This window comes from Poecile atricapillus, chromosome 24 (genome assembly GCF_030490865.1).
Source record: "Poecile atricapillus isolate bPoeAtr1 chromosome 24, bPoeAtr1.hap1, whole genome shotgun sequence".
NCBI lineage: Eukaryota > Metazoa > Chordata > Aves > Passeriformes > Paridae > Poecile > Poecile atricapillus.
In genome coordinates, this window is record NC_081272.1 from 5,314,330 (window position 1) to 5,329,886 (window position 15,557).

The following is a 15,557-nucleotide window of genomic DNA, read 5'->3' on the forward strand; positions in this document are numbered from 1 at the left end:
CTCTGGCTCAGGAATTCCCAGGCTCTGGCTCAGGAATTCCCAGGCTCTGGGAATGGCTCAGGGATTCCCAGGCTCAGGAATTCCCAGGCTCTGGCTCAGGAATTCCCAGGCTCTGGGAATGGCTCAGAAATTCCCAGGCTCTGGGAATAGCTCAGGGATTCCCAGGCTCTGGCTCAGGATTTCCCAGGCTCTGGGAATGGCTCAGGGATTCCCAGGCTCTGGGAATGGCTCAGGAATTCCCACAGGAAGCCATAATCCAGTAAAATTCCAGGCTGCAGATCTTTAAACCTTGCCAGTTCCACCCCTTCCTCTTCCCATCCATGGACTCTGGAATGGGATGTGGCTGCTGGGATTTATTTTTATGGAATCCTGCCAGGGAATCTCCCTCAGTGATCCTGGCACACATTTCACAATCCCAGAATGATTTGGGGTTGGGGCAGCCTTAAATTCCCATGGGCAGGGATTCCTTCCCCTCTCCCAAATTGCTGGAACACTTCCAGGGATGGAACGGAGATGATTCCCTAAAAAAATCACTTTGTTAAAGGGCTGGAAGTGGTTGGGGGTGATCACATCAGCACAATTCCCCCCCTCAGATCCCTGGAAATCTGAGCTCCATAAATAAAAATTACAAAGGAATCCACCCTGGAAATGCTGGAAAAGCCCAAAGCCAAGCTGAGCACGGGACATCAAAGGAGAAATCCAATTTTATAGGGAATTACAAAGCTCCCAAACGAGCCCCTCTTACCTCAGGAGCATCAGGAACAGGGAAAAGCCAATTTGTGGGAATGCTGCAGCAGGGAGTTCATCCTGAATTCCCACACTTTGAAAATTGCATCCTGCCAGGAGGGAAATGATAACAGGCCTGGTTATCAAATCCATCTTCACTTCCCATGGAATTGGAGCATCAATTTCAGTGGCAATGCACCAATCTTTCCCATTTCTCTCTTAATAGGCACAGCTTTTAGGTCAAGTGGAAAAGATTTGCTAGAGATCATCTCTTAGGATGCAGTTTATTCCCAAATGGATCTTGTGACGCTGCCTTTGGAATAACCCAGCTCGTGCCTTGCTTTTTGTGGGATGTTGATGGGAAGGATTTGAATGTTATGGCAGGATGGAAATGTGAACATTGAAATAACTGGATGTGCTGGGAGTGTTTTGCAAACATTCCTTGGATCAGACAGCTCCCTCCCTCTTTCCTTCCCTCTTCCAGCACTTTTCCAGGCAGATTTTAGAGCTGGAGCCTGCCAGAGCTCATTTGAGATCCCAAAATAAGCCCTCAGCGTCGGATGTGCCTCTCAGAGATGCTCTAATTAGCCAAACATTCCGGGGGTGATGCAGGGATTTGGGAGGGATGGAGATTCCTGGGAGTCTGAGTCACCTCAGTAACCTGGAGAACCTTCCCTTTCCTGATGGAATTCTGCTCCCAAGTGCCAGGGATCTTTTCCTCTCCCTCTTTTCCCCAAGGGCTCATCCACATCCTGTTATTTGTGGGATCTTGGGAAAGGCCCCAACCCAGAGAAAAGCCCCTGTTGTTCTTGGCTCTGTCCATGTCTCCTCTCTGGAAGTGTTTCCCAACAAAAGCCTGGTTTTGTCAGGAGGAGCTTGGATTGGGAACATCCTCCTGCTCTGTGCCTCAGCATTCCCATCTTCCTTTTCCCTGAGTGGGAAAACCTCCAGCCTCCAGTGCAGCCCTGGCTGGAAAACCTCAGCCTGGCCTTGCTTGGAGCTGGCACAAACCTGGCTTTTGTCCTTAGTGGGGAGTGAATCCAAGGAAAACTCTCCAGCTGGAATTCCAGAGGTATCCCCAGCAGCTTTTCCTGGAAGGAGCCTCATCCCCTGCCTGTTCCTTACCCCTGCTTTCCATTTTCTGTTTGGATGATTTCAATAAAGCAAGTGGCTCTGAGCTTTATTCTATGGAATCATGGATTCAGGGAATGCTTTGGGGTGGGAGGGACCTTAAAAAAGCTGCTCCAGTCCCATGGCAGGGCCACTTTCTGCTATCCAACACTCCAGGGATGGGAATTTCACAGCTTTTCTGGGATTTTTTTATATCTCAGCCTCACTGAAAGCACAGTGGTTTGATTTTTACCTCAATGCACCCCTCCAAAATTCCTTAGCTTGGCTGAGTTGGAGAGCACAGCTGGATTCCCTATCCAGATTTGAACAAATTTGAAATTTATATGAGAGCATCTGCCAAGAAAAAATAACTGGAATGTAATTTTTTACTTCCTTAACCCCTCTTGCTGCTCTCCCAAAAAAAAAAAACCCTTGGGATGCAGGGTGATTTCAGCAGCCTGGAGTGGCTCTGGAGGAGGAGAGCAGGGAATTCTCCAGCTGAAGCTTTTGGGGAGGAAAAGAGAGCTCAGGGAATTTCTCCTTCGTGGCTCAAGCTCCAACACCTCGGCTGAGCCGTGGGTGGTGAGGGGGAGGAATTCCTGCAGCTTGGGCAGTGTCCCTGGGGGCTTCCATCCAGGATGGGGATGTTATTCCTGAATTATTCCCCTCTGGAAGTTCCCTGGGTGTGAGCACAGGGCTGTGCTGCTCAGTTGAGCTTTCCATATGTTTTCACATGGAAAAGGATGATTTCCATGCTCCCTTTGCTCCTTTTGCCAAGAGGGATGAATCTCCCAGGAGCTGGTTGAGGATCAGTTCAAACACTGTTTGCTATGACTGGAAAATGGGAATCTGCCAGGGTTTTTTGGGAGTGTTGGAGAACACCAGAGCCTCCCTTGGATCCCGGGAATTCCCTTGGATCTCCAGCTGCCTGTTGGAAAACTGAAATATATAAACTGTTTCCTGACGGAAGTGTTCATTTTACCACTGAATTTGGAACTAGAAACGACCAAAAAAGGTTCATCCATCACATTCCAGATACATTTTTTAGCCTGACAGTATTTTTAGGGATCTCCTGGTACCTTTAGAGGATTCTCTTAAACATCAGGTGCTTGGCCACTCCTGATTTTTGATGGTTTTGCACAACCCCAGAATCATTTTAAGTTGGAAAAGCGCTCCAAGATCTGTCACCATCCCCACTGGTTGGACACCTGGGCACTCCAGACCTCTCTGTACAGCCAAAAAAACACCAGAAAAGAAGCAAATCTTGGCTCTGTGCAGGTCCATCCATTCCAGGGCAGCTTTTTCCTCCAGCCTAGGCAGGGCTGGCTCGGTTTTATATGAACCCATCCACGCTGAAACACCAACCCCGCAAAACCGAGCGGAGAACTGGGAATAAACCACACCTGGAGGGCGCTCTAAAACCCTTGCAGGTGGATCACAGCACCGAACCGCGGAGGAGCCTGGAGCAGGGAGGGATTTCGCATTCCCGGTAATAACGGGGAGCGCTGCCGGCATTTTCCCGGTGCCCCGGGTGGGCGTGGCCACAGGGGGGGGCGTGGTCACAGGGGGCGTGGTCACAAGGGGGGCATGGCTTCTTTCCCGCGTTCGCGCCCCGCAGCCGCTTGTCCCGCGCCGCTTGCCGTCGCGCCCCGCCCGCCATATTGTGCCCGGCGCAGGCGGAGCGGCGGCCGGCGATGGGTGAGGGGGGCCGGGCCGGGGGCAGCGCGGCCGCGGGGGGAACGGGCGGAACGGGCTGGAGGGAACCCGCCCGGCGGCCGCTGGGGAGCGGCTCGGGCGGCGGGCGGGGCGCGGGAGAGCCCCGAGGCTCGCCCCGCCGCGCTGAGGGGGGCGGCTCCCGCGCCGCGGCCTCGCCCGGAGCCCCCGAGCCCCTCAGAGCCCCGCGGGCTCGGGGAGCGCTCACAGAGCGGCCTCGGAGCCTTCCGTGGCGCTGCCGTGCGGGTCCTGAGTAGGCTGGTGGGGTTTTTAAAGCCCCCCAGGGTCCCTCTGCAGCCCTGGCAGGACCCCCCGGCCCTCAGAGCGCCCCGGGCTCTCTCAGCTTGTGTTCAGCCCCACTCCTGCCCCAGATTCCTCTCCCTCAGAGCCCCTGTGGTCCCCGGTGTTTTCCTGCAGCCCCCGTTTGTGTCCCACATTTCCCTTTTACAGCCCCTTTGACCCCAAGTTTTACCCCCAAATTTCCATTTACAGCCCCCGCTGTGCCCCCACATTTCCCATTTCTCTCTTGGAGCCTTCGTGGTTCCTCCCTGCGCCTCTCCGGACTCCAAATTCCCCCTCAGTCTGTGCCCTCATAGTTTCCACTGCTTCTTCAGAGCCTCCTTGGAGCTCCCAGAGCTTCAGCAGTTCCCAAAAACGATCCCAGCAGCTCCTCAAAACAAGATCCAGCTCTAGGAAGGGGTTGCAGCTCCCCAAAACAGCAGCTCCTGCAAGATCCAGCTCTACAAAGGGGTTTTTGGAGAACTCCCGAGCTCAGCATCGGCTTTAAAACTCCTTTGAGATCAGTTTCTAAACCTTCAGCACGTATTTTGTTCCTCCAGATGCGAATTCCCAAGCAGTGCAAGCTGGAAATGATCCACCAGGAAAAGAAATGTGCCCTGAGTTTCCCTCACAGCTCAGATTTCTTTTGGAAATGGGGTTTTTTTATCACTTGTGTGGATTCTCCTGAGGTTAACAGCATCCAGAGAAAGTTGGAAAAACCTCAGGATGAGTTTTATGTGTGGCAAACAAGCACTGGAAAAGCTGAATTTGGGCTGACCCCATTGATCTCAGTGCCATCAAAACATACAACAACAAGTACCCTAAAAATGTGGTGTATTTTCCCATCTTAAAGAGTCAAAAAGAAAAGAGTCATTTTAAAGAGCTGTAACCTTCAGTTCCAACACAAGATGATACCAAAATATCCCAGTTTTCAGAATTCTTGGGGCCAAATGTTGAGTTTCTGTGGAGTCTGGAAAACAGGGATGACACCACAGGGGTGCAGATGGAATTCCTTTTAAAGTGATGAATTCCCAGCACCTCAGCAAGGTTGGAGCTCCTTGGGGTTGCCTCCATGGCCTGAGGAAATGTGGCAGACAGGGAAAAAATGGCTGGAGAAATTTGGATTATCCTGGAGCAGTGGGGTGGCGATGGAGAGGCCTGGAACGCTCAATAAGAAATAACAATTAAGAAATTATAATTAATACATGCTCAATGTCTCCCTGCAGTGGTGAGGGCCGAGCTGAGCCCACAGTGAGCAGCCAGGAATTCTCCCAAACTCCTGGGAATGGCTGGGGGACGCCGGGGTCCCAACAGAACCTCCTACTGCCGGAACCCCCTGTGCGAGCCCGGAGCTGCCGGAGCCTCCGGACACTCCTCGGGCTCCTCCGTCACCGGCGTGCGCTCCCGGACCAGGTACGGGCACGGCCCGGCACCAGGGACAGCTGGGAATGCCTCTGGAGTGGAGTGGGATGGCTGGGGGGGACCTTGGAGCTCATCCCATTCCTTGATCCTAAAGCCTGTCCCATTCCCTGATCTTAGAACTGATTCCATTCCCTGATCTTAAAACTCGTCCCATTCCCTGATCTTAGAACTCATTCCATTCCCTGATCTTAGAACTCATTCCATTCCCTGATCTTAAAACTCGTCCCATTCCCTGATCTTAGAACTCATCCCATTCCTTGACCTTAAAATCCGTCCCATTCCTTGACCTTAAAATTTGTCCCATTCCTTGATAGTAAAACTTCCCATTCCTTGATCTTAAAGCTCATCCCATTCCCTGATCTTAAAATTTGTCCCATTCCTTGACCTTAAAACTCATCCCATTCCCTGATCTTAAAACTCATCCCATTCCCTGATCTTAAAACTCATCCCATTCCCTGATAGCAGAACTTCCCATTCCTTGATTTTAAAGCTCATCCCATTCCCTGATCTTAAAACTTCCCATTCCTTTATTTTAAAGTTCATCCCATTCCTTGACCTTAAAGCTCATCCCATTCCTTGATCCTAAAGCCTGTCCCATTCCCTGACCTTAGAACTCATCCCATTCCTTGACCTTAAAATCCGTCCCATTCCTTGACCTTAAAATTCGTCCCATTCCTTGATAGTAAAACTTCCCATTCCTTGATCTTAAAGCTCATCCCATTCCCTGATCTTAGAACTCATCTCATTTCCTGATCTTAAAACTCGTCCCACTCCCTCATCTTAAAACTCATCCCATTCCCTGATAGTAAAACATTCTATTCCTTGATTTTAAAGTTTATCCCATTCCTTGACCTTCAAACTCATCTCATTCCCTGATCTTAAAGCTCATCCCATTCCTTGACCTTAAAGCTCATCCCATTCCCTGATAGTAAAACTTCCCATTCATTTATTTTAAAGTTCATCCCATTCCCTGATCTTAAAACTTCCCATTCCCTGATCTTAAAGTTCATCTCATTCCCTGACCTTAAAACTCATCCCATTCCCTGATAGTAAAACTTCCCATTCCTTTATTTTAAAGCTCATCCCATTCCCTGATAATAAAACTTCCCATTCCTTTATTTTAAAGCTCATCCCATTCCCTGATCTTAAAGCTCATCCCATTTCCCCACCTTTCCCTATCCCAGGTTATTCCAACCCCAGTCCAGCCCAGCCCTGGACACTTCCAGGGATGGAGCAGCCACAGCTTCCCTGGGAATTCCATTCCAGCTCCTCCCCACCCTCAGAGGGAGGAATTTGTTGCCAATATCCCATCAAACCCAGCCCTCTGGGACTGGGAAACCATTCCACTTTCTTGTTAACTCCCAGTTCCCTTTTCCTGTATCCTGATTTGTCCATACCACCCCTTGGCTTTAGGATGGGTGTCCCTGAGACTCTTCAGGACAGGCTCCCAGGAAAGTTCAAAACCCTTCAGTGACCAGGGAATGAGAAATAAAAATAGAAGCAATTTTATATCCAGAGCCCAGCTGGGGTTGTTGCACCTGCAGTGCCCTGAAGTTGGTGTGATGTGGCTCTGTGGGGTTTTTTAGGATCAGCTGGATTCTGTCACTGGGGCAGAGGAGGGAGAAGCCAAGGAGCAACAGCATAATCAGGAGGTTCTTTATTTACTCTGCAAAGAAAATGTTCAATCTGCCTCAGCTGAGGGCCCTGAGACAGGAATTTCTAGGGGTACAGTTATCCAGACATGTCATTGCAAGGCCACAGGAGGTGGAGCAATCCAGCTTTCCTGGGAAAAGCACACACCCAGGGCCTTATCCCAGGCAGGGAATGCACAGATCCACACCCAGCTCACCTCCAGGGCATGGAGAGCTCTGCTTTGTGCCAGGCTGTGAAGTGACAGCACACAGGGAATGGCTTCCCACTGCCAGATGGGATTTTAGGGAGAAATCCTCCCCTGGGAGGGTGGGGAGGGGCTGGAATGGAATTCCCAGAGAAGCTGTGGCTGCTGTATCCCTCAAAGTGTCCCAGCCTGGGTTGGATGGAGCTTGGAGCCACCTGGGATAGGGGAAGGTGTCCCTGCCCATGCCCTGGATGATCCTTGATGTCCCTTCCAGCCCACAGCATTCTGTGATTCCATGATTTATCAGTGCTAAGGCTCTGAATCACCATGAGTCTGGGAATTTGGGCATTTCAGAGAGACAGCTCAGGCTCCTCAGGTTTTCCCTCACTCAATGCCTTATTTTAGGTTCTCCATCTCCTGTTTGAAACCATGGCCTGATCCCCCTGGATCCACAGCCACACTCCACGATTGAGATTTCATTTGGGGAATTACACTTTGTGCACTGCAGTTCCTTTGAGGCCCACACCCAGATTCCTTTGCCTGTTGTTACTTAGAGATTGCAGCTCAATCTGGGAGATATTCATTCCCCTTGATCCAGAGGATCAGTCTGGGATTGTGTTCATGCTCACACAGCAGGAGGCACCTCTGGCTAAACTCGTTTTTCCTCCTCAGGTGAACAGAAGGTGAAGAATGAACAAGGGCTTGTGTGTAATTGCTCTGCCTTTCATGTTCAAGCACTCTTAGATATGTAAACATCAACTTGAGCTCTGAAAGCTTCCAATTAATTAAGGCAGCCACTGAGTAGCACAACACAACCCTGGGTTTGAACAACACAGAAGATTTAATATCAAATGTCCTGGGTCTAAATATCTGCCTGAAATTTGTGATTTGTGCCAGCCACTGATAACTTGAGTTCCCCAATCAATCTGAGAGCTGTGGAGGGGGGAGCTGGAGGACATTCCCCTGTTCACCCCTGGCTCTTGGCTTCCCCTGGCAGGAGTGGCTCAGGGACAGGCCTGTCCAGCCCCCCTCTGGCAGCTCAGACAGTCGTTCCCCTGCGGCACTGCAAGATCCCCGAGCTGCCCGTGGAGAGGAGCGTCCTGTTCGAGCTGCAGCTCTTCTTCTGCCACCTCGTCGCCCTCTTCGTCCACTACATCAACATCTACAAGACAGTGTGGTGGTACCCACCCTCCCACCCTCCTTCCCACACCTCCCTGGTAAGCACCAAAGGGCAGCTGGAGCTCCCAGGCTGTCTCTTGGACCGCTAAATGTAAAGTTTTAGAGATAATGGTTGATAAAAGTTGCATCTGACCCTTCAGGATTGCTCCTGTCGCTCCTGTTTCCCATATTTTTGGGTTCTGGCTGCTGGCTTGGCATTCTCTTGGAAGAGAGTCCAAGGAGAAGAGAATAATTTGGGACTTTCTGTGTTGAATGTGGGTTCCTGCTGCTGATGAAAACGGAATCATTTTAGTTTTGTCCCCACAGAACTTTCACCTCATTGACTTCAACGTGCTGACAGTGACAACCATCGTGCTGGCACGGCGGCTCATTGGTGCTGTGGTCAAGGAGGTAAAGTCAGAGCTGTCCTTTGTAAAGCTCTGTGTCCCTTTTGCCACTCCAAACTCCTCCATCCCTCCCTAAAGACCTGTGTGATATTCCCTAGTCAAAATCCCAGGCAGTGGGAGGAGCAGAGAACAGAACTGAGCTCCCCAGCCCACTGCTCCTGCTGACTCTGTGTCCTTATCTGACTCTGAATTTCTGTCTCAGCCAGACTGTAGTGGCTGGGATTCCCTCCTGCCTTTTGGCTCTTTTCCTGCTCTCTCCATCTCTCCAGCTTTCCCCAGGGAAGAGCCAGGGATGCTCACTGTGGAAGCATCCCGTGGTGAGCAGTGCCAGGAGAGTGTGCTGGGCACTACCAGGCCTTAACTAGAAACTCCCCTCACTCCCTGAGGAATGAAACTGAGATTCCACAGAAATCCTCCCTGTCCTGGTGTCAACTTGTCCCTGGCACTTCCTTGGCAGCTGTGATTTTACACCCTGAGTTTTCTCCTCTAAGAAGAGGGAATGCCCAGCTCTCTCCTGTGTCCCACAGGCTTCCCAGAGTGGCAAAGTCTCCCTGCCACGCTCCATCTTCCTGGTGGTCACTCGCTTCGCCGTCCTCACGGGCACAGGCTGGAGTTTGTGTCGCTCCATCATCCACCTCTTCAGGACCTACTCATTCCTCAACCTCCTGTTCCTGTGCTACCCGTGAGTATCCCTGGCTCTGGGCTGGGGGATGCTCCCAAAGTCCAGGGGGAGGCTCCCTGCAGCCCTCTGGGGTTCTGAGCTGGAAGGGACCAAGGCTTGGAGCAGCCTGGGCTTGTGGAAGGTGTCCCTGCCCATGCACACAGAGTTTTTCCTGCACCTCTCCCTTCTCCTGTGTCACATTCCACGGTGGCAGGACACATCTGGGACATTGACCCCTGTTTCAGCTTGATGTGAGCATTAATTATTAGTCATGATTGCTGCTGGTATCTTCTGGAAAGGGTTGTGTGGTTTTCCCATGGCGTTCACAGAACTCAGGGTTCGGTTTTCCCTTTGTTCCTGGCCTCCTCTGCCAGGTGGAGGGATTCAAACAGCTCCTGGTTTTTTGTTACCTATCAAAAGGAAATATTTGGAGTGGAAATAGCTCCCTCCTCCCTGGTAGATGCAGGAAGAAACATCCACAGATGTTTGCTGCCTGTGTTTGAACTCAGGGCTCTTTTTGGGAATTTCCCTTTGGAATCAGGGAATCCCAGACTGGGTTGGGGCAGAGGATGGACCTTAAAGCTCATCCAGCAGGGGCAGGAACACCTTCCACTATCCCAGGTTGCTCCAAGCCACGAGCTCTCCCAGCTCAAAACCCCAGAGGGGAATTTGGGACGGGGCTGTGACAGCAGTGGGATGGGATGCAGCTCCCAAGGTCTGTGTTTTTCCAGGTTTGGGATGTACATCCCCTTCCTCCAGCTGAACTGTGACTTTCGGAAGGCAGGGCTCTTCGCCCAGGTGGCCAACATTGGCCCCAGGGACACAGGGGAGGTGACAGCCCGGGGCAGGGACTACCTGACAGTGCTCAAGGAGACCTGGAAGCAGCACACGAGGCAGATGTACGGCATGGAGGCCATGCCCAGCCATGCCTGCTGCCTCTCCCCAGACCTCATCCGCAACGAGGTGGAATTCCTGAAAATGGATTTCAACTGGCGCATGAAGGAGGTGCTGGTGAGCTCCATGCTCAGTGCCTACTACGTGGCCTTTGTGCCCGTGTGGTTTGTCAAGGTGAGGCCTGGCTGGGAGGTGACACTGGGCTGTGGTGGCACAGTGAGGGAGGACACTTGAGGATGGCTCGTGGTGATGGAATTCTGAATGTCTGCTGGTAAATGGGCCTCAGGGGTGAGGCTGTCCCTGTCCCTGACCCCTCCAGCATGGGGACCATCAGGAGCTGCCTCCCCAGTCCTGGTGATGATGGCACAAATACTCTGCAGGAATTCTCCATCCCCCATCCCACATGGGCTCTTCCTTTCCAGGCAGGATCCACAGCTCCGTGCAGAGCCCTCGTTTTACCTGCCTGCCCAGGTGCTTTGTGATGCCCTGGGCAGGTGAGGCTGTCCCAAGGTGTGTCCCACAGTGTCCAAACACTTCCTGTCCCCCCCAGAACACTCAGTACTACGACAAACGCTGGTCCTGTGAGCTCTTCCTGCTGGTTTCCATCAGCACCTCGGTGATCCTCATGCAGTACCTGCTCCCTGCACGATACTGTGACCTGCTCCACAAAGCTGCAGCACACCTTGGCTGCTGGCAGAAGGTGGATCCAGCCCTCTGCTCCAACGTGCTGCAGCACCAGTAAGGAATTCTCTCCTGGGATAAAGGCTGCACTTTTCCTTTTGCTGGGTGGGTGGGGAGCTCAGCCTTAAAGTAAACCAGAGAAAAGTGAGAGTGGAGTTTTTGGCTGACACTGACACTCTGGGCACTGTCCCCTGGCAAGCAGAGCTGATTTTTGGCAAGGTGCCTGTTGCTCCTGGCCACAGCTACCTGCAGTTTGTCACAGCTGTGGTGACACTTCCAAACCAGGAGCAGTTTCCCTGTGCAGAGCCCAGTGCCCCATGCAGGTGGGGTTGAGGATTAACCCTTGTTCCCTGCAGCTGGGATTGAGGATTCTCTTGTTCCCTGCAGGTGGACTGAGGAGTGCATGTGGCCTCAGGGGGTGCTGGTGAAGCACAGCAAGAACGTTTACAAGGCCGTGGGTCACTACAACGTGGCCGTGCCCTCGGACGTGTCACACTTCAGGTTCCACGTAAGCTCTCCTCCCCTCTCCTTGCTGGGAGCAGGGATAACACCTCAGGATTGTGGTCCTGGACACCTCAGGCTGCTGGAGCTGGGGGACAATGCCCAGGGTGGGGTTCAGGCTCCATCTCAGCCCTGTGACTCCATCCAGAGCCAAAGTGTCCCGAGGAATCCTCCCAGTCCTCCCCCAAAGGTTTCACCTTCTGCCAGGTGCCTCACCCTGCTCTCCCACAGTTCTTTTTCAGCAAACCACTGCGAATCCTCAACATCTTGATCCTGCTGGAAGGAGCTGTCATCTTCTACCAGCTCTACTCGCTGATTTCCTCAGAGAAGTGGCACCAGACGATCTCACTGGCTCTGATCCTCTTCAGCAATTACTACGCCTTCTTCAAACTGCTGCGGGACCGGCTGGTGCTGGGCAAAGCCTACTCCTATGCTGCCAGCAGGGACTCAGAGCAGAAGTTAAATTAAAACAATTGCACTGATGCTCTCAGCATATTACAGAACAAACAAAAACAAGAAACCCTCAGAGCTTTGTATTTTTGTTACCACTGCTTTTTTTTTGTTGTCGTTTTCTTTGATAACTGATGTAATTAAAAGGAAAAAAAAAAAAAACAAAACATATTTTTTTACTCCCAACAAGTTGTTTGTGTGTTTGTTGTTTGAATCCGCCTCCACCGAAAGGTTTGCTGCTGTTTGGGTGTGTGGAGGGATTTTTTGATGGTGCTGAGGTTTGACAGGGGTGGAGTGGGAGGAGGAAGGTGAGAGTTACAGGTGTGTTAAATCTCCCAGCTGGGTTCCTTCAGGAGGGGGTGAACCCTCATCCCATCCTTTTGGGGGTCCTCAGGAGCTCTTGTGCCCCCTCCCCATGCTCTGTGTAGGGAAAGGTGATGTTATTTCTCCAAAATGTTTCTTTTCAAATTGTTGAGCCCCAACTGCAGCAACCCCCAGCTCGCAGTGCCCTGGTTTGAGGGGTCCCCTGTGGATGTGGGGACCCAGGGGGAGCTGGGAGGGTTTGGGGGAGCCCCAGCCGCTCCCCTTGGCTCGTTTACCCGCGGGTCGTGTGCTCTCCCCAGGCTCCTCCTGCCCAACCTGCCCGTCGGGGTCGGGAGAGGAGGAGGAGGAGGAGGAGGAGGAGGAAGGGACACAGCGCATCCCGAGTGCCCCGGCCCGGGGCAGCAGGGCCATCCCCTCTGCCGGGAGCAGCGCCCGTGCGGCCGCTGCGAGGGTTCCGAGCATCCCCTGCCCGCGGGAGGGTCCCGGGGGGTCCCAAAAGAGGTTCCTGCGGTCCTAAAGGGGGTCCCGGGGGTCCCGGGGGGGTCCCGGGGGGCTCGGGGGGGTCCCGGGTCCGGCCTTTGTTCCGGCAGGGCCATGAGGCCGCCAGGGGGCGCCCGGCACGCGCGGTACCGATCCCGGTCCCGATCCTGATCCTCGTCCTGATCCCGGTACCGATCCCGGTCCTGATCCTCATCCTGATCCCGGTCCCGATCCCGGTCCCGATCCTCATCCTCATCCTGATCCCGGTACCGATCCCGGTCCTCATCCTCATCCTCATCCTGATCCCGGTACCGATCCCGGTCCTGATCCTCATCCTCATCCTCATCCTGATCCCGGTCCCGATCCCGGTCCTGATCCCGATCCTCATCCTGATCCTGGTACCGATCCCGGTCCTGATCCTCATCCTGATCCCGGTACCGATCCCGGTCCTCATCCTCATCCTCATCCTGATCCCGGTACCGATCCCGGTCCTGATCCTCATCCTGATCCCGGTACCGATCCCGGTCCCGATCCTCATCCTCATCCTCATCCTGATCCCGGTCCCGATCCCGGTCCTGATCCTGATCCTCATCCTGATCCCGGTCCCGATCCCGGTCCTGATCCTCATCCTGATCCCGGTACCGATCCCGGTCCTGATCTCGATCGTGATCCTAATCCCGGTACCGATCCCGATCCCGGTCCCGATCCTGATCCTGATCCCGGTCCCGCTTCCGACACCGTTCCCGATCCAGCCCCGATCACGCCGGGGGAATTATCGCCACCGAAAGCGGAGACCAAGCACCGGAGCGGGTCCGGGAACCGGGACCGGGAGCAGGACCGGGACTGGGGTCAGGATCGGGACCGGGAGCAGAACCGGGACCGGTGGCAGCATCGTCCGTGGCACCGGGGAGGGGAAAGGGGGCGTCGGTGCCCGGCAGAGGCTCGAGGGACGGCGGGGACACGGCGGGGACACGGCGGGACCAAAGGCCACCGGAACGAAGCCGCCGCCGTTTCTCAGCGCGAAGGGCGAAGGGCGAGGAAGAGGAAGGAGCAGCGGGAATAGCGAAGGCTGGAGGAGAGCCAGACGTGCGGATCCCGCGGGACTGTGCCTCCCTTCACCCCCACCCCGACACGGAGCTGGGATCCCCATTCCCGAGGGCTCGGCTGCTTGGAGCCCCCCCGGCAGATCCTGCGGGTTTGGGGGGCACGGAGCGGCCCCCCCAGCACCAAACCCCGTGTCCGGCCGGGTTCTCCAGCAGGGATGGGGCGGGGGGTGATGCCGGGGCCCCGGCCCCCTCCCCAGCACGGCGGGAGGAAACGGCCGTGTCCAGCCTTTCCCGAGGATGAGGATTTCCTTCCTCCCATTGAGCGGGGACCCTGGGGTTAGCACGCAGCCGTGGGACACTCGGCCACAGGACGGGGGGCCTGGCTGGGAATTGGGGGGCAGAGACCCTCGACACAGCCCTGGGGACATCTCCTTTATTCCCCTCTGCCTTGCCGGGACCCCGAGAATGAAGGAGATGAAACTGGGGGGGACACACGATAGAGACACGCAGCCATTTCCTCTTCTCCTTCCCTTTTTCCCACCCCGAGAGCGCTCGGGATATTTCTGGGGTGAGAAGAAGCCGGACATGGGGATTCTGGGCTTCCCAGAAACGCTGTTCCCGCAGCTGGGCAGAGCTGTCACCGGGAGCAGTGACACGTTTCACTTCCCTTTCCCAGGGCCCCGGGCAGGGACGATGTCCCAGGGGAGTTCCCGGTAGGAATTCCCCCGGGAATACCACGGAGGTGGCTCCGCTTGGGATTCAGCTGCCTCGGTGACCCCGAGGGTCCCGGGCTGCCCGCCGGGGGTCCCGGGCTGCCCGCCGGGGGTCCCGGGCTGCCCGCCGGGGGTCCCGGGCTGCCCGCCGGGGGTCCCGGGCTGCCCGCCGGGGGTCCCGGGCTGCCCGCCGGGGGTCCCGGGCTGGCCGGGCTCCATCTGCCGCGGGATTAATCCCGGGATTAGCAGCCAGATGCCAGGAACAGGTAACGAGGATCCCTCGGGAGCAGGTGGTGACATCAAAGCGCAGGAATTGTGAGCAATCCCACCTCAGCCTGGGGGTCCCCCGGCCAGGAGGGGCTCACATCTGCCAGGACACATCCTGGGGTGTTCCCGAGAACAGAAACTCAGGACAGAGGCCACGCTGGAGCAAAATTCCCGGCAGAAATTCCCTCCATGGGCTCAGCACTGCCCGGGATGAGCCCTCCCACCCGAAATGGGAAAACTTCTCCCTCCTGCTGCCCGCCGGGAATCCCCTCCCGCTTCCCAGCGGATGCAGCTGATGGGAAATGGTTGTTTTCCCCTAAAAGCCCGCCCCAACATTCCTGGGAGGCCGCGTCTCCCACCCTTATCCCAGTTCCTGGGACCTCCAAGCAGCCAATTCCTGCCTGGTCGCAGCCCAGCTCGGCACAGTGAAGGATCCTGGATTTCTGGATGATCCTGGGTTGTTTGATCCCGGAATTCTGGGTGATCCAGGGTTGTTTGATCCCGGATTTCTGGGTGATCCAGGGTTGTTTGATCCTGGAATTCTGGGTGATCCTGGGTTGTTTGATCCCAGATTTCTGGGTGATCCAGGGTTGTTTGATCCTGGAATTCTGGGTGATCCTGGGTTGTTTGATCCCAGGTTTCTGGGTGATCCTGGGTTGTTTGATCCTGGAATTCTGGGTGATCCTGGGTTGTTTGATCCCAGATTTCTGGGTGATCCAGGGTTGTTTGATCCTGGAATTCTGGGTGATCCTGCAGCTCAATCCTCTCACTGGAGAACTCCCAGCTCCTCCTCATCCATCCCAAACCCCCAGCCCATCTCTGGCTGCTTCACTGCCAAATCCAGCATCCAGCAGCTCCTGCTGTGGACAAGAAGGTTGGAAGGAGCAG

The 15,557-nt window shown here is 54.5% G+C and overlaps 1 protein-coding gene across 3 annotated transcripts in view; it reads left to right on the plus strand.

The window, feature by feature from the left end:
* TMEM39B (transmembrane protein 39B) overlaps window positions 1-12,025 on the plus strand; it is a 16,089-nt gene extending 4,064 nt beyond the window's left edge. For 2 of the 3 annotated variants that reach the window (XM_058856408.1, XM_058856407.1), the window contains exons 3-10: window positions 5,055-5,241; window positions 8,085-8,304; window positions 8,573-8,656; window positions 9,180-9,334; window positions 10,045-10,381; window positions 10,758-10,945; window positions 11,276-11,396; window positions 11,621-12,025. In XM_058856408.1, coding sequence (XP_058712391.1) covers window positions 5,114-5,241; window positions 8,085-8,304; window positions 8,573-8,656; window positions 9,180-9,334; window positions 10,045-10,381; window positions 10,758-10,945; window positions 11,276-11,396; window positions 11,621-11,857 — 1,470 coding nt within the window. In that variant the 5' untranslated portion in view covers window positions 5,055-5,113 and the 3' untranslated portion in view covers window positions 11,858-12,025. Of the gene's footprint in view, window positions 1-3,443; window positions 3,535-5,054; window positions 5,242-8,084; window positions 8,305-8,572; window positions 8,657-9,179; window positions 9,335-10,044; window positions 10,382-10,757; window positions 10,946-11,275; window positions 11,397-11,620 lie in introns of those variants that run through there. The other variant, XM_058856409.1, reaches the window with a different exon arrangement.
* The last annotated feature ends 3,532 nt before the right edge of the window (window positions 12,026-15,557 follow it).